This window comes from Capricornis sumatraensis, chromosome 6 (assembly GCF_032405125.1).
Source record: "Capricornis sumatraensis isolate serow.1 chromosome 6, serow.2, whole genome shotgun sequence".
NCBI classification, from domain to species: Eukaryota; Metazoa; Chordata; class Mammalia; order Artiodactyla; family Bovidae; genus Capricornis; species Capricornis sumatraensis.
Genome location: NC_091074.1, coordinates 35,990,281 through 36,013,850, shown reverse-complemented (window position 1 = coordinate 36,013,850; position 23,570 = coordinate 35,990,281). Strand labels below are relative to the sequence as shown.

At 40.8% G+C, this 23,570-nt stretch overlaps 1 protein-coding gene across 1 annotated transcript in view; it reads right to left on the bottom strand.

The window, feature by feature from the left end:
- Positions 1-23,570, bottom strand: part of BNC2 (basonuclin zinc finger protein 2) — a 326,012-nt gene that overhangs the window by 269,313 nt on the left and 33,129 nt on the right. Inside the window, 1 exon segment of the mRNA XM_068973578.1 lies at positions 6,603-6,686. Within this exon segment, the coding sequence (XP_068829679.1) occupies positions 6,603-6,686 (84 nt within the window).

Below are 23,570 nucleotides of genomic sequence, written 5' to 3'. Positions count from 1 at the left end.
TATTGATCCCACAAACTGTAACTCCATGAAGTGGTTCAACACGATGTCATCACCACAGAGCAACTTGTTTCATTTACAGTATCTGTTTCACTTCTACTCATGAGCTAATATAATTCAATTTTTTTTAACTGCACACAGGCTGCTAGACACATGTGCATGGCAAATGGAATCTGAACTTAGCTTAACAGCCTCATTTATTCCTGATGGTTTAAATTATTTCATCACAATTAATGACACCCCCTCAGCTTCCTGTGCAGCGCTGCCAGATGTTCAGAGACCACAAAGCCACTCTCTTCTTTGACGGCTGGTGACAAGTCGTCCTCTGAAGGACATTCCCTAGGCACACGGACTGGATGACACCTCCATTGCTTTGCACCTCTCTGCCTCCCAGAGTAACCATGTAGAGGAAAAAGCAGGAAGGCATGAGCAACCAGCAAATGCATTAGCGAGAGCAAATTATGTGAAGTGATCTAAACTCGAAGGAACTTGGCTCCTGCCACAGGAGTTCCTAACCTTGTTGTTTTATGAAAGCACTCTTCGCCTCCACCTTCTCAGCCACTGGCATCCACTGAGTGCCTGGCCTGGCGTCAGTCCTCGGGGAACACTGAAGGACATGAAAAATACAAGCTTTTCCACAGGGATCCTTTTTGGCTGTGATAATTTTGTTTTGCGGGGTGTTGTTTAAACTTACTACCCTCTTCATGACCACTGCCTCATTTTTAAGAGAACAGTATCTTTAAGTACAATTATCTTCTTACCCTGTTCAATAGGCACTTCCCATAGAAACACGCAACATTTTGGCAACTTGGGGTGAACAGCTGTGCCCTTTTTTCTTTGTAAAGCTTTACTGAAGTGCAATATAATTGAGAGGCCAAAAGTTACAAACATTTCAGGTATACACCTTGATGGGTTTCCTTTACCTCTTTTTCTCAGGCTTAAGTAGGATTTCTTCTTTTCAGGAGCTGTTGGCTTTTTGGTTTTGTTTTCATTAGGTTTTGTTTGTCCTTGCTTTGTTACTTTTTAAAAAAAACAGAATGAAAAAGAGACTTCACATTTTTCCTACTTTGAGTCTCACATGGGCAAAGCCATTTACTCAAGAGTAAAAACAATTTTTTCTTCTGAAATTCATAAATAGTAATTTTCTTATATTCATCATTTGTTTCCTAGAAAAAATAAATTCACATAATGACAGGTAGCTAAGAGGGCAGCAGAAATCGTAAACACGAGCATTGTTACAATAAGAATCCAATACTGTGGCTCTAATTTGGAAAAAGCTTTCCATCAACTAGGGAACATGTGGCAGACATTTTATGGATTATTTTTTAAATGTTAAAAAAAAAATAAAAACGCTGATCTTATTCAGGGAATAAGGGGCCTTTTCCTTTGCCAAAAAGTGTACTAGGAAAACTGAAAGGCCACCTGGGTCAGCCCACCCTATAGTATGAACATAAGCTATAAGAGCATTTTGGAAAATATTTTTAAACTGAGATGAGAAAAAAATCAATATCAATACAGATTCCGAGCAGATGCAAGAGGCTTCTGTGCATGTTAGTGATTATGTGTGTGGCCTACACAGGCTAATTTCAAATGCCTCCAAAACTCACTGTACATTCTCTTTTATAAACTATTTGGGATTAAAACTAGGACCTTATCCATATCAACTTTGACAATGGACACAAATATAGGGTAGGCTAATCAAGCCAAACAAGTTGAATTTTCCCCCTCATGCATGGCTTTTTAGGTCTTAAATGACTACTGAATTTTACCAGACATGCTACACTTAGTGTTTTGACAGTTGTTTATTAAAACTACTTTCCGAGGAGTCCAGGGAAACCACCAGTCTAGCTTTTATCAGAATTGAGACCATCAGAGAGAAGTCGCGATGATGGTATACTTGCAGCAAGCAGACAACAATAGGAAACTCTAAGCACTCCCAGAGTTGCATCAAATTTTCCATGGACCAAAACTAAAATGAAATCGTTCAATTACTGAGAGGTAGATAAGTAAAATAAACAACTAATTTCATACAGCGAAGTTGAGAGAAAGTCATATGGACCTCATTCTGTTGTCTCCAAACACATTTTATCAGAGGGGAAAAAAGGAGCTGAATCAACTTTAAACTCTCATGTAGGGATGTATTGCTTGTGTGTCCCTGGCAGATGTGGAAAGGAGATGAAATGGGCAGGGGAGAATCAAATATCCCATCGCTGCAGGTTTGCTAAGGGAAAGAACACTGCAAAGATCTCACATCTGGCAATCATTTGTCAATAGCTGGAAAGAGAGCGGCAGGAAACTTTCTGGCTCTTGGAGAAGATGAAAAGACAAAAACCATGTGTCTCACACACACACACACACACACACACACACACACACACACACACACTCACACTCCCTCTCTCCTCTCTCTGCAATGGTACAATGACTACTACACTTATTCTCCACCCCTCCCTTTCCCTCTAAATTTAATGATCTTCAGATATACTCAACTCCATGGTCAAAAACATGCAGTCACTTGACTTGTTAAAGCTGCAGTGTATGTACATTTTTCAAATAAACCCCAGGGCTGATGTTAGAAAATCAGAATCAGTCAAGCATAGACCGCCTGGTACTTTGGGCAGGAATCCTTGTGGTTTAGTCAATAAACAGAATCTGAATGAAAGACACCACAGTCACTAGACAGTAACGTTTTGAACAGTTCTTAACCTGAACGGGGGCTGGGGCATGTGGCTGTGTTTAGGGACCATGGACATGGCTGCCCGTCCCCCCAGATGGCTCCCTCACCCTGTGACAGGACTGCTCAGCACAAGGTCATCTGCTGTTCCTAACACACACTCAACAAGAAAAGGTGAACTTATATTTGAGAGATGCTGGGAGTGAATTTGGGGAGGAAACAACTTGGTGGTGGTGGCTCTAAATCTATTCAATAGGGTAAGAAACGGAAAATCTCAGTTTCCGGGTGTTCATATGGATGATAACAATATATAAAATTTGCTAGCTTCATTATGAGTTCACAAAAATGACCAGCTTCGCCCCATTAGGTTTCCCACATAATAAAAAGTTTTCAAGACAACTCGCACAAAATTAATTAACTTTTCCCAAATCCTAGGAATGTAAACCTGTTTCTAGTGATCGATAGACTTCAATGGGCAGCTCAGCTTTGCCCTTATGCTGCATTTAACCAGCTGAGCGCATCCTGTGATGCTGTAAGTGAATGCTGCAGGTTGTTTAATAACCTGGCAAATTCACAGTAGCTTGTCAAATTATTACAGGAACAGTGTCATCACTAAACAAGCCTGATCACGGTTAATTACAATGCAGACTAGAGAGCAGCCACAATTGTTCATTAATTACAGGAAGCACCTCATTTAAATTTTATGGAAATTTACACTTGCACCCCGGTATGTCTGGAAAAAAAGTGATCCTTCACGCATTCATAGAGGAAAGAAGTCTGTGGTTTATGAAACATCACAGTAAATTGTGTCTAATCAGGTACTGAAATACTGGATTATTATTTACTCTAATTTTCTAAGCACTTCAGTGGTGAAAAATACCAAGTCAAACCTCACACCTTACATTTCCAACCAAGAAGGAACTGTGCTAGGCTAAATGTAATAACACACGATGAGGTACAGTCAGACTAAAATAGTCACCTTTTTTCTGACTAACAATCAAATATTTAACAGCAACCAAGGGAGGTCTAAGGGCTTCCCCAGTGACTCAGACAGTAAAGAATATGCCTGTAATGCAAGAGACTATGGTTCGATTCCTGAGTCCAGAAGATCCCTTGGGGAAGGGAATGGCAACCCACTCCAGTATTCTTGCCTAGAGAATCCCATGGACAGAGGAGCCTGGCAGGCTACAGCCCACGGGGTCACAAAGAGCTGGACATGCCTGAGCAACTAACACTAAGGGAGGTCTAAACTAGAATGTCCATTTCCCATAAAATAATTTTATAAAAGGACAATTTGGGGGTCTGTACATCAGTTACCTCCAGAGCTAAAGAAAGTACACAGTTTCATACCCACTTCAAAAGCCACTGAAGAAAATCCAGGAAGTTAGACAGTGAACCTAAAGTCTGGACTGCCCAGCTACTTCTCTAAATCAAGTATATTAACACGCACAAAAAAGCAGATAACCTTGCAAAAGTCAAGTCAGGCACAGACTTCAATGATGACAGTCATTCAAAACCAACAGCATATTCATGAAAGAGTGTCAGGGATCCTGGGATTATTAAATAATAAAGCTGCTAAGACATCTGAAATTTTGGGACCAAAGGAAAGGGTTAAAAGAAAACAGGTAAGAGGAGAAAGGGGCTCCCTGAGTCCTGAGATCTCATGTCAGCGAAAACACAAAAGCAAACCAGTTATGGGTGCCGTTATGTCTAAAGGAAAATCCTTCACAGAAAAGGATATAAACAAGCCAGAGCTCCTAAATCGAAGTGTACAAGAGGTTATTCTCAGAATCAAGAGGCCAAACAGCAAATCCTCTCGTGGTTATAATGCCTGGCCCCTCGGGAAAGTCTGAGATCCAAGCAGGAAAAGTAAACGACCCTGGCCAGTTCTACGGTGAGTTCCCTGGAGTGCAGAGTTGGACTAAAAAATAAGAAATGGCTCATTCGATAGGAAAAAAAAAAAAAAAACAGAATACACATACCATGGCACGAATGAAAAGGACTCTAAGCTAAAAGCTAGTCCTGGAATTGTTAGCTGGTGAGGAATATATTGAGTCTCAAGTTTATTATGACAAACATAACATGAATATGTACCAGATATCATCAGAATGTATAGAAGCTGTATTTAGAAAGGAACAGGAAAAGAGAAAAATAAATGATTCAAATGGGTCCCAGTTAATTCACCAGTGCATCATAGTTGACTTATCTTTTTACAGATTCAACTTTTCCATACTGTCCGCCAAAATGCTGTTGCAAGATGAGACATCTAACAAAATGAGCACTTTCTTTTCTTTACCCAGTAACTTGGTCTTCCTTGCAAAGATCACACAGCAATGTCAACTCCACAATATGTTTAGCTCCCTACTACCACGGTTTCACTTCAACGTGTAAATATACATTTTCTCCCTTGGTATGTCAAAGCAATAGGTTCCACTGGTCTCTTTCAGGTTTATTTCACACACCCACATCTGCAAAACCCATTGCTCTTCGCACCATAACTCAACATTCAAAAACAGATTATCCAACAACCACCCATGACAGACCATTCCAGGTGATGAGTTTGAAGAACAACACTCGTCCCCCCAACCCCGAAGGGGTCAAGGATCAGACTACTCTTCATGAAAAGTCTTCCATCACTCGGCACATATGTGTCACAACCAAGTTGTAAGTTTTCTAAAACTGGGAAACGTATGATCACGTCTCATACTTGCCACACCTGCTTTTCTGCTGGATCACAGCCATACACCACCCAGACAGTACCAGCATAGGGCACTGCAGAGCTCAGATGGTCGTTCCGAGGCCAGGAGCAGATGTGCAGAAGATGGTGTCCCCTTCAAGAGCATCATAAAAAATGAAACTTCCTACGACCACCACTTCCACTATCACACCCACTATGAAGAAGCCAATTTTTAGAACTATTCTCTTTTTTCATGCAGGGTGTCTAAATCAGTTTTAAAAAAAAGTTTTAACACTGAGCTCACTATGCTTATCCCCTAAGTCTTAAAATTTAGAAAATGATGCCAAACAGAGGCCCTAAAAAATAGTATGGGTGTGCTCACACTAGGGAGGTGCCATCCACATGGAAACTTGAGCCTGCATTTTTGCATCATTGATACACACATTCCTTAACTATTAACAGGTACCCAGCAGTGGAGGTAGGCCTTGGGCCAAGATGTCATATTTATATTTTTAATCTGCAACATACCACTCCGCTTGTAATTTCCCAAGACCATGCAATGAATTCCAAGTCAATACTTGGATGAAAAATGTTCTTTGCTAATAAACTTAATATTACACCAGAGGACCTATCTCCCAAACCATGAAGAAGAAAGATAATATTATTAACTCCTATTTTTCTCATACAGTGCCCAGCTGAACAGCTTCCATTCTCCTGAGCTCGGAGACTCCAGAGCAGGAAGCATGGCTGGCTTGCCCATGTGTCCTCAGAGCCTAACATCCTCTCAGCACGCAATTACGATTATTTGAAAAGAGGAGAGCAAAGATTTCCAGAGTGCCTCTTACATCCTGGTCCTGTGCTAAATGCTAGGTATGTGGTAGAACATTTAATCCTCATTCGTCAGCTATTAAGGGATATCTCCATTTCACAGATGAGAAAGCTAAAGCCCAGTTAGGTTGGGTGACTTGCCAAAGGACTCATGGCAACTTGTGTCAACCTAGGCAGGCAGCATTCAGAAACCATGTTCTTATTCACTGCAGTATATTTATCATGTCTTAACTTCTTGAATGAGTAAACGAATGATCTCTAATTACAGACAATTTATCCTGAAAAGGACTTTTTGCTGCACAGATGCTCCACCAACCCCTTTCAGTCCCAGCAGCTGCCGGATGGCATCTGATGTATCTGTTCAGTGTTCAGAGACCCCTGGTACTGTCACAACACCCCCGACTGATAAAACAGTAAGACTCCGACCTGGACTTCCAGCCTCTGGTCTGGCTCCTCCAGGTTTGGGCAGAAGTCTGCACCCAGCACTCTGCCAGCACATGCCACTGGGACCTGGGGGAATATGGCCGAGTTAGATGCTGGGTGTGGAGGCTGTTGAGAACTGTACACACACACACACACACACACACACACACACACACACAACCCCAACACAAGGACATCCCAGCTGCAGCTCTGCAACAGGCCGTCATGGCCTCATAGGCTTTGAACACTCGGTAGGTCAAATATATTGTAAACATCATACACCCAAGTTTACTGACTACCAAAAGGTAAATTCTAAGAAGAAAAAATACACATAAATATTGTCCCTTGTATCCACGGCGTATAGCACAAAAGCAGGCATTTCATATCCGTGGACTGTAGGAAGGAGAGAGGAAGGGAAGTCGGGGGAAAGAAGGGAGGAAATGAGGGAAAGGGAAAAAAAAAAAACAATTTCTGCTTGTTACCAACATGTACTATTTACTTACTGTACCAACTTACTGTACTGTACTTACTGTATTTAAATTATATTTAAGAGCCTTAGGTCTGCTGTAACAGTACAAATGACAAAAAAGGTATGATTCAGTGAATGTTTCTCTGTATCTAGAATCTTACAGTGAAAGCCACTAAGATTCCCTTTCAAAACTGTTGCCTATTATAATTAGCCAATCTCATCATGAAATATTGCCTACAATGGCACCCTACTGCAGTGCTCTTGCCTGGAGAATCCCATGGATGGAAGAGCCTGGTGGGCTGCAGTCCATGGGGTCGCTGGGAGTCGGGCGCGACTGAATGACTTCACTTTCACTTTCACTTTTCACTTTCATGCATTGGAGAGGGAAATGGCAACCCACTCCAGTGTTCTTGCCTGGAGAATCCCAGGGACGGGGGAGCCTGGTGGGCTGCCGTCTACGGGGTCGCACAGAGTCGGACACGACTGAGGCGACTTAGCAGCAGCAGCAGTAGCAGTAGTCACTTGGCTTACTTCATTTTTAAATGTTTAAGATAGAAAGGGACTTAGATTCCATTGAAACCTATTTTCTGCGTTTTATAATTTTCTCTATATCACTACTCAATATTTCCAAATATATACTACCTCCATTAATCATACAACTATCTTGTTGTTCAGCCACTAAGTCGTGTCTGACTCTCTGTGACCCCATGGACTGCAGCACGCCAGGATTCCTGTCCTTCACTATCTCCCCGAGTTTGTTCAAAGTCATGTCCACTGAGTCGGTGATGCCAGTCAGCCATCTCATTCTCTGTTGCCCCCTTCTCTTCCTGACCTCAATCTTTCCCAGCATCAGGGTCTTTTCCAATGAGTCAGCTCTTAACTATCTATGTGTATTCAGATCTCAATTCATCAATCAGCTCCATCTCACCTGTGTCTTCTTTCCCTCTCAAAGGGCCCCGTCGGTGTTTTTTTTAACTCCAACTGGGATCACCTATGCCCATCAATTCTCTTTGTTCAGAGATCATTTTTTAGCCAAGCGTGCTGCCTTAGAAAGTATTTCCTTCTTTCTTTTGACCAACAAATCTGTTCACTTTTCTAAATTTAAACAATTTTCAATAAACTCCACTTTGCAAGTTCACTAGTGAATATCACTAACATATTTTTTAAAGAACAGTCAACTTTTCAAGCATTTTTAGGTCCAAACTGTCTGTTCCTTTCAACTCTCTTATTCTTTCTTCCTGCCTATTTCCATAAGGTGATGTCAATAGAATGAATATAGGCTGTCTTTGAAATTAATCACTCTTCATCCATGAATTTCCTCACTTAGAGCCTGAGAAGGGAAAGGAGCTCACATTTACTGAGCACTTGTAATGTGCGAGTCGCTGTTTGGGTACCTTCAGTTCAGTTCAGTCGCTCAGTCGTGTCCGACTCTTTGCGACCCCGTGAATCGCAGCACGCCAGGCCTCCCTGTCCATCACTAACTCCCAGACTCACATCCATTGAGTCAGTGATGCCATCCAGCCATCTCATCCTCAGTCGTCCCCTTCTCCTCCTGCCCCCAATCCCTCTCAGCATCAGAGTCTTTTCCAATGAGTCAACTCTTTGCGTGAGGTGGCCAAAGTACTGGAGTTTCAGCTTTAGCATCATTCCTTCCAAAGAAATCCCAGGGTTGATCTCCTTCAGAATGGACTGGTTGGATCTCCTTGCAGTCCAAGGGGCTCTCAAGAGTCTTCTCCAACACCACAGTTCAAAAGCATCAATTCTTTGGCGCTCAGCCTTCTTCCCAGTCCAACTCTCACATCCATACATGACCACTAGAAAAACCATCACCTTGACTAGACGGACCTTAGTCGGCAAAGTAATGTTTCTGCTTTTGAATATGCTATCTAGGTTGATCATAACTTTTCTTCCAAGGGAAAAACAGTGTCTCTTGATGTAAGGTGGGTACGTTACATCAAGAGAAACTGTTTTTTCCTTTAAGCAATCTTATGATGGTAAAGAATCTGTCTGCAATGCAGGAGACTGGGGTTTGATCCCTGGGTTGGGAAGATCCACTGGAGAAGGAAATGGCAATCCACTCTAGTAATCTTGCCTGGAAAATCCCATGGATGGAGGAGGCTGTCCGGTATAGTCCATGGGGTTACAAAGAGTTGGACACAACTGAGCGACTTCACTTTCACTTTTCGTGGGGTATGAGGATCTACATTTTTCAAAAAAAAAAAGAAAAAAAAAAAAAGGGAGGCTTTAGAGTAGGTAAATAATTAACTCAGAGGCACATGCTGGAAAGTTACAAGGCCCAAACTTAAAATGAGAACGAGCAAGAACATATGTCAAAGAAGTTAATGAAAAACACATAATCGTTGCATTTAGTGGCATCCCTTCTAGAGGCATGTGTGGATGTTCCATATGTTAGAAACAACACAGAAGACAATGAAAGGAAGTGAAGAAGTAGCACCAGAAATAAAGACTTACTACTCCCCGCCCTTTGGTCCAGGACAACGTAGGCAAGGTTAAAGGGGACTTCTCCTCTGACTTGAGGAATGAGCAGGAAATGGGGCCTGGAGAAATGCAGAGACACCGCATCTGTGTTTTGTCACACACAGAACAATGCTGATCCCACCCCACGATGACACATTGCGGGGCGGGGGCCAGTGAGCTGGGCGACAGTAACTCTCCCTAGGGTACAAAAGAAGAACTGGGGGAAAATTACTCTTATAATATTTCCTATCAAAACAACCCCTCAAAAGCTTCCTATGAAACCTTAATGAAGGTGATTACTTAACTGATTACAGCAGATTCCATAGGCCAGAAGGTATTGCTACAAATGAAGTGTAAACAATACTTCATTTCATATACACAGAAGAATTCCCACTTACTTTAATATTAGTTGACCCTATCACCAAGTTTCTAGTTCCTTTCTCCCCTCACAGACGGCATTTATAAACACCCTCAAGAGGCCCGGAGAAAGTTAAACAACTACAATTACACTCAATTACAACCTCAAACACTTAGAAATACACAGTTTCTAAGAGAAAACAAAAAGGTCTGTGAGCAAGTTGGGAGGAAACAGTGCCAGGCTACTGGTATGTTTCAACTCTCCAAATCACAAAGAGGAACTAAGAGGAAAGTGAGGCATGCTCCCCATCTCGGAATCCTAGAATTTCTCAGCAGAAAAGAAAATCCTTATGATCCGTGAAAATGGGCTTCCTTAAAGATGAAAATATTTGAGATCTGAACTAAAACCACAAAGTTTCACTCATGAGTTCACCATCTAACAACACTCCCCCACCAGGCCCATCACAATTAGAGTCATTAATTATCAGAGAGGGAAAAAGTGTAAAGGAGAAGGCAAGCTATATCTGTTTCCAGTTCCTCACATCGTCCCAAGGAAAATATAAAGGATATAAAAGCTTGGTAACTTAATTAGTAATAATTTTGCACACCTAGACAATTAGGCCTTTTGATTCAGAAGTCTTAGTAGTTGGCCAGCTAGTTATAAGCAATCGAAAAATTCCTGTAAGAAATAGCAGACATTAAAAAAAAAAAAAATTGGCCACGCTACACAGCATTGCAGGATCTTAGTTCCCTGACCAGGAATAGTTCCCCGCCCCCTGCAGTGGAAGCACAGAGACCTAACAACTAAACAGCCAGGGAGTTCCCCTTAACTACTTTTTACTCCACTTTAAGATACTAAAATAGGATGTGTACCTCTGCTTTCAATGCAATTAAAAATTCAAATTGATTTGGAGAATTCCAGTTTTATCTTCTTGTCTTTATGCTAATAATACTGTGCATTTCAACATCATACTTTAAAACAAAATTTACCATAATTTTCACAAAATTTTCATAGTGATTTTTATCTCTGGAAAGTAGCAGGACAAAGACGACTTTTTAAAATTCTTTTTTGGGTCTTTGTATATTTTGATCTTAAATAAAAACACTTAAGTTAAATACAAGGAAAAAAACTAACCTGATCAGCTGACATTTCTAAACAGCAGGCTGAGGGTTTCATTACGGATGGTAATTGTCTAGCACTCATCTAAATTTCATTCGGCCAGTGCCCTAACAGGAAGTAAGAGGCCCTGAAAGGGACCCTCTAGCATCCCCTGGGAAGCTGGGGCTGAGTGCATATCTTCTCTCCTGTACATACCTCAAAGGAATCACGGTGTGCAAGAGAGCTATTTACAACTTACTTTGTGTATAATCAGCAGAAACAAAAGATATGACAACAAGCATAAAGGCCTCTCTCTTTCTCCTCTCAGGAGAATTCAACAAGGGAGGGCCAGTGGGCATTCACTTCAGTGTCAAAAGGGCTTCCAGAAAACACATTTTCTGTGGGGTAGGGAGGAAATATGGCAGGCTTCCTACACCTACACACACACATACACACACACACACACACATACACACACGATCTTATGTTTACTGAGATCACACATAAAGACCAGACTTCTGAAAAGAAGACAGAAAAAGGCTCCACATTGCAAACGGGAACTACCGTTCAAAATACTTAAAGCTTGTTAAGCAACTATACTCCAATAAAACAATTTTTAAAAAATACTTGAAGCTGAATGGGTGTAGCAGGTGGGTGCAGAAGGTAGAAAGGAAGAAAGAATAAGGCACAGAATTGATAACTTGAGAAAAGAAACATGTTACCAAGAAAAGGGCTTATAGAGTCTGGGGTGCTTCTTGCAAAGCCAGGGCCCATTTGAACTTTAATTTTATTTTTAAACATTGAACATTCAGGTAGGCATTTGCCTGATAGGCACTATAAAAAGTCAGAGCCTAAATAAACTAACTAACTTCCATGCCAGCTCAAGTCTCGCTGGTGAAGCTGGCTGTAAGCCCAGAGCAGTGCTGAACTGTATGTGTTTTGGTGGCTTCAGTCTAGCAATGAAGGAATGAGGCAAAGGAGATGAACCCAAGGAGAACTTGGAAAAGAATGGAGAGACAGAATTGGTTTTAAAAAACAGAGGGACAGAGAAGAGTCCCATAGGAGGACTCAGGAATATGGGCGGGTACAAGCTCCGTTACATTCCAAGTCAGAGAAAAGCGGTAACAGCCTCATGTCAGTGGTTAGATGACGCCAAGCAACAAGAAGAAAAATTACCCAGATAACACAAAGAATTCAGGCAGACCATTCTGTGAACTGGATTTGACAGTAAGCTAGCCAGGAGTTGCTTGTGAGAAAGAGCAGATAAAGAAATAAATTAATTACCCCACACTGTAAAAACAGGGATGCATGTTAAACACAGTGCTGCAAATAAGAGAGAGGAATGAATGAAAAATAAGGAGAGCTAAGTTGCTGGATGTGCAGATAATGTCTATCTTCATCTCTCAGGCGACGATTTAATGAAGGAAATCATTCCAGCACTAAGCCTTCCCAACCATGGAACCCAAGCCTAAGACTCAGAAGGGCCAAGTATACAGCATCTAAAGCTTAAGAATGAAAAACGTCACTTTGTGATGAGAAAGGAACTGCTGAGTCAAAACAGCATTTATCCAGCTGCCAATACAGAATGGCCAGAAATATGCTGGTGCTTACAGAGACCTTAGATGATGCAGAACGTTATCCGTAGGAAGGTGAGAAGGACGAGCAAGGTGTTGCAGGGAAAGAATTGAGCAGGGGGGAGGACAGTCCTCTCCGAGTCATCCAGGACAGTGAGCTGCAGGATCAGGATGAGAGGAGAGAAAGCAGAAGAGGGTCAAGGTTCTGCTACTCACCAGGTTGACAGACACAGAAGATGACTGGGGATGGGGGGTGGAGGACGGGAGGAGACCGCATCCTCCCAGGAGCCAGGACCTGCCTAAGTGAGATTCAGTCTCTCTCTGCCTCGGGAGCTGGTCCTCTGGGGTAAGCTAGGGCCCTGGGCTCTGTGATGGAAGCAACCGCTGCAGGTATGATTACAGGGGATTTTCACAGCCACAAACAACAAAAATACCCTGTTTTTTCTACTGTGAAATGCGGGATAAGAGATAAAAATCTCTCTTCCCTGGTGACACCCTGAGGAGCCTGGTGGACCATGAATAATGCTAAAATTACCCAGGATCTTTCTAACAGAGCTTCAGAGGGCTTTACACAAAATATTAATTCCCCCATCAGACAAGTAAGGGGTGGGAAGGAAATTTCCACCACACTCTTTTTACTGCATTTTTAAACAAGAAAACTGAGGCTGGTCACTGTGGCTCTCCCCTCATTTGATAAGTTGAATAGAGTTGAAACCAAGACAAAGTTATCTACACTACCACGCTAGTGTTTCACTGGAAAAGCCTTCTATCATTTAATAGAGTTCATCCTTGTTTTACATGGGTTTTAGCACTAAAGACAATGAAAAGGAAGTTATTTCCACCTATGCCATGGATGGACTTCAGATTCAAGAAAGAAAAGTGCCTAATTCCACTATATTCAGCTGGTTTGTAATCATTCTTGTCATTCCAGTTTACTGGAAATGGAACACCCCAAGTTGTTGCTCATGGGCATATACATCGCCATGTGTGACAACTGATGTTAAGTCAAATTTCACATATATGTATGTATATATATGCCCAGGTAAACTCTGTCTGTCCTCAAGGCTCAATGCCAACTATCCTAAAGCCAGGTAATATGCAGAGAGCACTAGCTTTGGAATAAAACTTCTGTTTTAATCCCAGCTGTGATATCTTCTGAAGTTGGTCAGTTAGTTCCCAATATAGAGCTTAGTTTGCTACATCTGTAAAATGGCAATAATTCTATTCACTGTGGTGGGTTGGTAAAGCTGAAGAAGAGGACACATCTCTTAGATGTTTCAGGTGAAACATCTAAGCAGACAGTAAGTACACAGCATAGGTAATGATACTTCCCTGGATACCCTGTTCTTCCTCACCCCAGCACACCATTCCCATCAGGGCTGAGAAGTTTGAGACAGGACAGAAGGAATTTAGGGCATGTAAGCAAACCTCAAGTGTCAAAGGAATAATACAAGCAATTAGGGAAACTGAAAATTATACCTATTCAATTAGTCTCAATTAGGGGCCGGCTCCATCAACTTGTAGACAGCTTCCTAGAATGCTGTGCTGACAAAGACTATAAAGATATGTCTGGGCTCTGAGAGACCGACTGTCCAAGTCTCCACTGGGGGAAGGAGAAAGAGACACATGTTACTCTCTGCCACTCCTGCCTCAGCCAAGACCTTTACTATGAAAGGATGAGGCAATTTTCTGAGTTCACTTTCATGCTAGTGGCTTGACCTATGAATTAAAAATGAGTTTCCGATATACACTGCTATATATAAAATAAACAAGGACCTACTGTATAGCAGATGGAACTATATTCAATATCTTGTAATAATCTATAATGGAAAGAAGGTGAAAAAGAATATATATATATGTGTGTACATGTATGTATGTATATGTGGCTGGATCACTTTATCAAATACCGGAAAAACTGTAAATCAACTATACATCAATAAAAGATAAAAGGTAGATTTTCCAGGAAACTCAGGTGAATGAATTCTGAAGAAGCCCTACAGTTTTGGAAAAACCCAAAACTAAACAGCAAACTGACAGATAACAGTCTAAGTCGTGGTTCAAGGTGTATTCTCAGCCTGGGAATGTTACTAGTATCACCAGGTAACTTATCTGAAATATATCTGAAGTCTCATCTGAGACCTGGGGCTTCCCTGATAGTTCAGCTGGTAAAGAATCCACCTGCAATGCAAGAGACCTGGGTTCGATCCCTGGGTTGGGAAGATCCCCTGGAGAAGGGAAAGAATTCTCCAGAGTTCTGGCCTGGAGAATTGTATGGACTGTATCCAAGTCCATGGGGTCGCAAAGAGTTGGACATGACTGAGTGACTTTCACTGAGACCTTCTATGACAGACTCCATGCGAAGTGGAGTTGGGCCGGTTCGTTTTATGAGCCCTCCAGGTGATACTGATGAGCACAAAAGTTAGAGAACCACTGGCCTAAATAAATTTGAAAATCAAAAAAGAACTGGTAAAGCAAAAGTCGTCTTAAAAAAAAAAAAAGACAAAAAAAAACAAAGTAAGAAGTAAGAACAAAGAAGCAAACATCAGGGCACAAGGTTTGGGATCTCGGAGAGTCGGTGTCAGGAAAGGAGACTCTCAAGAGAGAAAAAGCCCAAATGAGCAAGCCACTTCAGCAGCAGTGTTACGGGCAACTCCATGGATGCTGCCGACATGAGAAGGAAATAACTTGGGGACAGACATTAGCTTTAGCATCTAAACTAAAAATCACATTAAAAGGACCCTTGTCACCTTGAACTCAACCACTGGGTTTGCAGCACTCAGCCCGTCTCCCTGGTTTTCACAGCAATCAAGAATACTGAACTCTCTAGTGAGGGCACAGAGACAACTTTCAACTCATGATCACCAAGAATTTCTTTTTTTTTTTTTTGGACAGAGTGGCATTTCTTAGGAAAGCGTTCACTTGGGAAGAAAACAAGTGCATTTCACTTGATCTTCATTTAGGGACAGCACAAAATGGGACAAATCAATGGATTTTTTTCCCTCCCTAAATTTCACAACACTCAAGAGAAGCAGATGACTGGAAAAGGTATACATGAGAAAACGGAAAGGGGAGTTTAAGGAATGAAACATGATAGAAAAATGTGTCACATGCCAGAGAATGAAAGAGAAAATGTTACACCTACCCCTTCCCAAAATTCAACATCCCTTGTTACTTCTTGAACCACCTACATTAAGCCTATTATGATTTAAAAAAAAAAAAAAAGTGTAAGTTGCCATACAATGAGCACTTAAACTAGATTTAATGCACAGTGGTTGTCCAGACAAGCAGATTGCTGTGGACTAGGCTCTTGCCCCATGTGACATGGGTTAGACTTCTTATGGAGAGTGAGCCTGAAGGCAGACCACAAATAGTACCAAGCGGCCAGTGGAATTCTGGGGTGCAGAAACCAGGAGAGCTGGCAGGGAGCCTTCACCATGATGCAGAGGCCTACAGTTCAGCACGCCCAAGATCAATGAAGGAACATGCTTCTCCTTGCACACAAGGCTTGAACACAGGTAATGATAAGAGAAAGGAAGCAGGAAGGCAGATTCACCCCTGCTGCTCCCGACAGGGAAACCTTTCCCAACTCAAGCATAAGTCATACTGCACACTGCAATCACCCCTCGGAACCTGCTGAGGACCTCAAACTAAAAAGAGAAAATGCACAAAAGGATGCGAGGCTGATTTCTGTAGAAGACCCACGCTCCTCCTACCTACCCCACCAGCTTCCCAACCCTAGATCAACTGGGCTGAGGTCAAGGGAAGGTGAAAAGCTGTACACAGTACTCTGGACCAAACAGGTAAGAAGTGAGCCTCAACGTCCCCCACCAATGGCACCTCGCTATTATTGAGGGTCTCAGGAAGTGGTGAGAAGATATAGTGAGGATCCTTGAGGATCATATAAGGTATTTTTTGAAACTGAAATCTTTACTCCTGAAATCTAAAAGAGGTTTAGTAGACAATAGAACACTTTATAAATGATAAAACACCTGGTTTTCCATTTTGTGTGCTTTCGATGTTCATAGCTTCAAATAAAGATAGACTTATTTATGTCAATAACTTACCATAATAAATGCTATTACAATGCCATTTTCTCTCTACATGTGTTCCTTTCAGATGTCATGCTCTCCCCTGGTTTCATCTGCCACCTGTATGAGAACAATGCTCCCCAATCCCTATTCCTTAACACTCACATGAATTTTAGTCCTGTACTTTCAAGCTCCCACTTGAAATTTCCAAGTGTTTAGTTAACACCTCGAGATAAACAAGGATATGGGTTCACTGCCTACCCTTCTTTACTACACCTCTACCCTGACTTTGTTGGCTTTTTTTTTTTTTTTGCATTAGTATCACCAGAATCCCATTAACAAAGACTCAGAACTATAGATGATGATGAAAAGCCTTCTCCTTATTCCCAAAACCCAGTAAATTCTGAAGGCCTATTGCCCCATTCCGATCCCCTCAGCTGTCCTCCCACACACCTTCCAGATCATCTCCCTCCATCCAGACCATTTCTAACAAGAGCATGCTCAGACCTTTGCCGTAACCCTTAAGTGATTGATAATGCGTTTCACACTCATCAACCAGCGCCATGTGCCACCCCTCCAACTGCCAAACCTATTCTCCTAGATGTTCCCCACAAACTACCAATTACAAAGCTCCTTCCAGGCCCTCTACAGCCTACCTCTGCCCTGCCCTTCCAGCTTCATCTCTCCTCCTCGTTCATGACAAATACTTCAGTGAAGTGAAATCGCTCAGTCGTGTCCAACTCTTTGCGACCCCATGGACTGTAGCATACCAGGCTCCTTCATCCACGGAATTTTCCAGGCAAGGGTACTAGAGCGGGTTGCCGTTTTCTTCTCCAGAGGATCTTCCCAAACCCGGGTCCTCCCACATTGCAGGCAGACACTTTACCATCTGAGCCACCAGGGAAGCCTTAAATCCTTAAGAGACAGTCTAATCATAATTAGACTTAATGTCTCCTGCGTATGCTCTGCTACTGCTAAGTCGCTTCAGTCGTGTCCGACTCTGTGCGACCCCATAGACGGCAGCCCACCAGGCTCGCCCGTCCCTCGGATTCTCCAGGTAAGAACACTGGAGTGGGTGCGTATGCTCTAGACTTTCCTAATTTGACATAGCTCTCATACCACTCTTTTTCTGGAATAGCCTCCCCTGCACTAAACTTTTTTTTTTTTTAATTATTGTGGGTTTTTTTTGACTGCACTAGTTCTTCCTCACTGTGAGCTGGCCTTCTCCGTGCGGCAGGGGGATACTCTCTAGCTATGGTGTGCGGGCATCTCAAGTTGTGTGTTCTGTCTTTCTTGTGAAGCAGACTCTGTAGCATGCTGGCTCAACAGTCGTGGTTTAGTTGTCCTGAGGCATTTGGGATCCTCCCTGGCCAGGGATCAAACCCATGTCCCCTGCACTGCAAGGCAGACTCTTAGCCACTGGACTGCCAGGGAAACTTTGCACTAAACTTTTGAACATCTCTGTATTTCTGGAGGCCCTTTCTTCCATTAAGTTTTCTGATACCCCCAGATAGAAGAGCTCTCCCTCGCCAGCATTCTACCACCCCCATGGCAGTGAGCACTACACAACTGCAGACTTTAAAAACACTACATGAAAAAAAAATAAATAAAAATAAAAACACTACATGTTTTTCCTCCTGAAGGGCAAGAACTTACTGGCTTCTCCTTAGTTTTCTCTCAATCAGCTTTTCACACAGCAGATACTCAACCAATGCATGCAAAATAAATAATAAATAAATCTCTTAAAATTCACAGTGGCACCAGTGACCCAGTGTTACAAACAGAGTGATTTTTAACCATATCATTATTCCACCCAATCCTCAACAAATACCCTTAGGGCATTTAAGGGCCAGTAATTCCTATTCTATAAAAATTCAAGATGCAAGGAGGTTTCTATTTATGCACAGAGCAGTCTTCTGAGTGTAATTTAGCCTGTAAAGGTTCAGTAACTAATTCAATGTCACCCTGTTGATCTGTGGTATATTTCTGCTGAAATGATACTTCTCTTGCTAACTTTCCTTCTGACTTACTTAAGGATACCTCGAGAACCTTACTCTATCAAAGCAGTCTTCTACAGGTGAGAAAACACACAATATCTCCTCTAAAATGTAAGTTTTAGAGATACTATTTCTCTGCTCAACAAGTTGTTAACAAATATATATTGGCACATATATCTTCTTATTTTAAAATTTACTAAGCTTTACAAGTAGTGAGAGTATGAAAACCTCCTATAATAAGCTTTTAGCTATTGATTACTATATATCTGGAAAGAAAGTAATCAACCCATTATACTACCCTCAGATAAGAAGACATTTCTAAGATGCGATGCGAATAGCTTATAGATAACTGGGAGTAGATTTCCAGCGCCCATCAGTTTCTCCTTTGTTTCAAGCCAGGAGTAGGTAACTACAGCCTCTGAGCCAAATTCTAGACTGCTGCCCACTTCTACATTAATAAATAAAGTTTTATTGAAACACAGCTGTACTTATTCCTTTATATACATATATATTCTACTGCTGTTTGTGGCTACAAAGACAGAATTGAATAGTTATCACAGAAACCCATGGCTTCTAAACTATCTACCATATGGGCCTTTAGAGAAGAGGTTTGCCAACCACTGTTTTAAAATATACAAAATTGTACCCCTTTTCCCAGGAACATCACTTTCAAGAAATCCCCTTTAGTAAATAAAAATACAAGTACAAACAAGAATGTCCATACTGAGGCACCACTCTCTGTAAATTAAATGAACTGGCAGCAACCTCAATGTCCACAAACCAAGAACTCATTAAGTATATTATGGTACAATGATACACTAAGACTCCATTAAAAATTATGATGGATAGCTTTACTTACAGACATGGAAAGATATCTATGACATGCCCGAGTTTAAAAAGAGTCACGTATCCATAATCCTTGCATGTAATGAGCATCTATCCACACACCTGTGTGTATACGTAAACGAGAAAGGATGACTAAAAAGGACGTTAATAAAATGGTTCCTTGGTGGCAGCCATTCAGGAAGTGTTTACTCTCTTTGTAGTCTTCTTAATGAGATCTTCACAATGAAGATGTACCCTTTATAAAAGCTGTTAAAAAAAAAGTTGAAAACTGAAAAGTCAAAGTCAGCATGCTATGCTTAGATTCTGTGTTATATAAAAAGCACAAGGTTTTTCAGAAAATAAAGGTGGGGGGGAGTTTGTACTTTCTTTTTGGTTAGGGTAGGGCTTCTGGTTTGGTTGTTACTGTTTCTAATCTTCTTTTTTCTTAGTTTTGAAGACAGAAAGGCCCTTCGGCTCACCAACAGCCTGCCTATCTATGAAGCCGCCTCCCCAGTGTCATTGGAAAAGTCCCTTACCGAAGCATACATGGGTGAGGAGGAAGAAGAGAGGTTAAAAGAACAGCCCCTCCATGGAAATGTATTAATTCAATCAGTGTCTTGCTTCTGGGTTACTATAAAAAGGTTCATAAAGTACCCAAAAGCCACACAAGATTTTAGAATTATGCTGCTCAATGACTGATTCTCAGTGAAGAGTAAGAAAGGGGAGATTTTTCTCCACTCTCATTTTCTTCAGCAAAACTAAGCTTCAGCAAGATTGGCATAAGTATTTTTTAAAGTGGTTAACTGAAAAGGCTAAGTGTATACATGACACAATTATTAAGAACTCAGTACCACCACTGATACAGAGATGCTAACTAAACACTGCATAAGGCTTGCAAATTAACAACAGGAACCACAGAAAGAAACTGCTAATAGCAAACAGCGCGGCTCATCCTCTCTGTGCGGGACACTTCACAGGCACCAATTCTAACCCTCCTTTTAGAAATGAAGTAACTGAGCTTCCAAAGTCACATAAAGAAGAGATAAATTCAAGTGGAAACACATCTGGCTAGAAAACCTAGTCTCTGCCACCCATGCTGATAAAATAGAAATTTAATTTTCTAATGAAGGACTGTACAAAATCCCAATACAAATTTAGCAGATGAAAAACTTTAAATTCCTGGTTTATAAAGATATTACAAAATTACCATGTTGACTAATTCTTATAAGCAATTTGTTTAAAACAGTATGTTTTTCAACATTTCTGAGTTAAATCTACCCATATTCTCCATCCTTACCTTTACTTGTATATGCATGTGACATGTATATCTTTTATAGATATGCTATACATTACACAGAGCACAACTTTTTAATATTGTCAAACTGGAATCTGTATACATTTGTAGACACGGGCTGCTGTTAAACATAAAGTGGTGACTTATTCTTTTGTGACTCTTCCCACAATAAAATTACTTCATCACTTTGGACTGAACAAAATCTGTGCCCTGAAAATTAACATGTGAAGAGCTGTACAATGATATAGATTTTTTTTTTTTTACGCTAGTATTTACACACTATTTTTCTCTTAGATACGTTCTCTTTTCAAATTAGGGAGAGATTAGCCTTCCTGTGAATTCCCCACAATTGCACCATGGTAAACGAACCCTTTAACTCCCAGACTACTTGGGTTTGCTATGCCTCCTTTTTATAGGGTGAGCAGGCATTCAACTTCAGTTTTTCTAAGCAAGTATTCCACAGATCAAAGATAGAACTCGGAGGCTGGACCCTTTTCTTCTAGAATAGGTCTAATTTTTATCAGTTCTGAATGTTGGCTTCCTTGCAAAATTTAATCTGAAAGAAAAAGCAAAAATTGGTGGGTTCAACAACTATCTTCTATTTTTTGTAATATCTGACTTAAGTTATAGATGGATGAAGAATGTAAGGAAAAAGCAGATTCTGGGGGTCAAACTTGCTGGATACAGATTTGAGACCTTTACTTCCTCATCTGTAAAATGAAAATAACTGTACCTGCCCTGAATGCTTTCTAAGAGTTGAATAAGATAAAGTGGGTACCACCCCTAGCACACTGTGTGAGCTAGGAGGTAGTTACGAAATGATTAGTTTTTAATCCATCTTTTACTCTTAGCAATAGGTGAAAGTGAACACTAAACCAAATATTTATTTTAGATCTAAAGATGCAGTATGTTCAAACAAGTGTTGGCTAAAAGAAATGAGATGTCAGGCAAACTAACAATGCTAATCAAAGACCATCTATGACAATATTAATCTACTACACATAACACAATTACTTTTGATAAAAACGTAATCCAGGATTAAGACAGTAAGAGCAGCACATTCTGCTCAACAAATAGTTTCCAAGCCCTTAACTACACTTAAGGCAAAGTGCAATACTGTAAATGAAGATAAAATATTGCCCCAATATACGTATAGGTGCCTTGCTATACTCTTTGTTTAGTTCTACTAAAAGGTGTAAATGCTATTTGCTTTAGTGTGACCCTCTCTCCATGAATACAAGTGCATATTCATAAAGCCAGGGACAGGGACCAGGGTACCTGTATAATGGAACTTCTAGCTCTATTACCAAGTGCTAACCAAATGAGTGGGCTTCCAAGGTGGCTGAGCAGTCAAGAATCTGCCTGCCAATGCACGAGACACAGGTTCGATCCCTAGGTTGGGAAGATCCCCTAGAGAAAGAAATGGTAACCTACTCTATATTCTTGCCTGGGAAATTCTATCAACAGAGAAGCCTGGCAGGCTATAGTCCACTGGGTCACAAAAGAGTCATACATGCCTTAGGAACTAAATAACAACAACAAAGATAAAGCAAGAAGCTTTGATTCAAGGGAGTGATTAGAACTGATGATACAAAAGTAAATAGAATGTAACAGAATTTGCCAGCTTAGCTTCTAGTATTTGGTTATCCATAACTGATATCTCAGAAATAACAGCATCATTCTGACATCCAGGAAGGTCATCCCAGTGAGAATTTTGCAGAGTGGCAAAAACGCAGGACTAATGGATGATACAAAGCAATTCTCAAAAGAGAAAGAAAGAAAGAAAGCTGTCTGCCTATACTTAGGATCTCCTTTCCTATTGATATTTGGTGAAATTAAGACATTCAAATTTATCCCTCTTAAAAAAAAAAAGAAGAAGAAGAAGCTTTCCAAGGGACACTTGCCTCAAGACAAGCTCAAAGAACAAGATCTACAGAGTTTACTGAACACCTACTATGTGCCTGAACTTCATGGGTGTTGTCTCATTTCATCTTCCTGACAAATTTTCAAGTGTTCTTTTCCCCATGTTAAAACAGAAGAAAACAAATGTTAGGGATAAAGTGATTCACCCAAGGTCACAAGATCACAAGTAAGTGGCAACATGAGAATCTGAACCTGGGACCAATCTTTAACTCCTCCACAGCTCTCAATCCCCACCAGAGAGTTCTGCAATGTCAAACAATAATGCTGGTACAATGGGGAGAGAAAAATGCTGAAAGAATAAGTATTAATATTTTTTTAAAGTTTGATTTTTAGGGAAAAAATTCTAAATCAACTTTAATTTTCATGTTAAGGAGACGTGATACTGGGGTATTTCCATTCTTTCCCTCTTGGATTATAAAGGGGCAATTTTAATGAATTGAAAAGGGTTTGGATACAACCACAACATCCTTTTTATAATCAAAAACTGCTTCCATGATCAGGATAACAAATTTTGTTAGAGAATCTAAGCATACACAATAGACTTTTTTACCCTCAATTTGGCACTGTTGACAAGCTTTTCTACTTTTTAGGAAAAAGAATTAATTTTGAAACTGGCTAGAAGGGAAAAAGAAATCCAGCACAAAGTTAAGTTTAATATTCCTCTGAAAAGTGCACTTTAAAATTGGAAACTAGAAAAAAAATCATCAAAAGACAACTTCCATCACTACCACTTGATTACATTCAGCACTGAAAAGAATTCTTAAAGTAAGTATTCTCTAGAATGTAAGTGAAAATGTCTAATGAGTTCATCTAAAATTTGAAGTGCCAAGTCCACACATCAATCTTGATTTTGCCATCGAGTTGACTGCATGTTGGTTTAAGACCTCCCATAAACAATATGAATGTATCTGTTTATAAATAATAAAC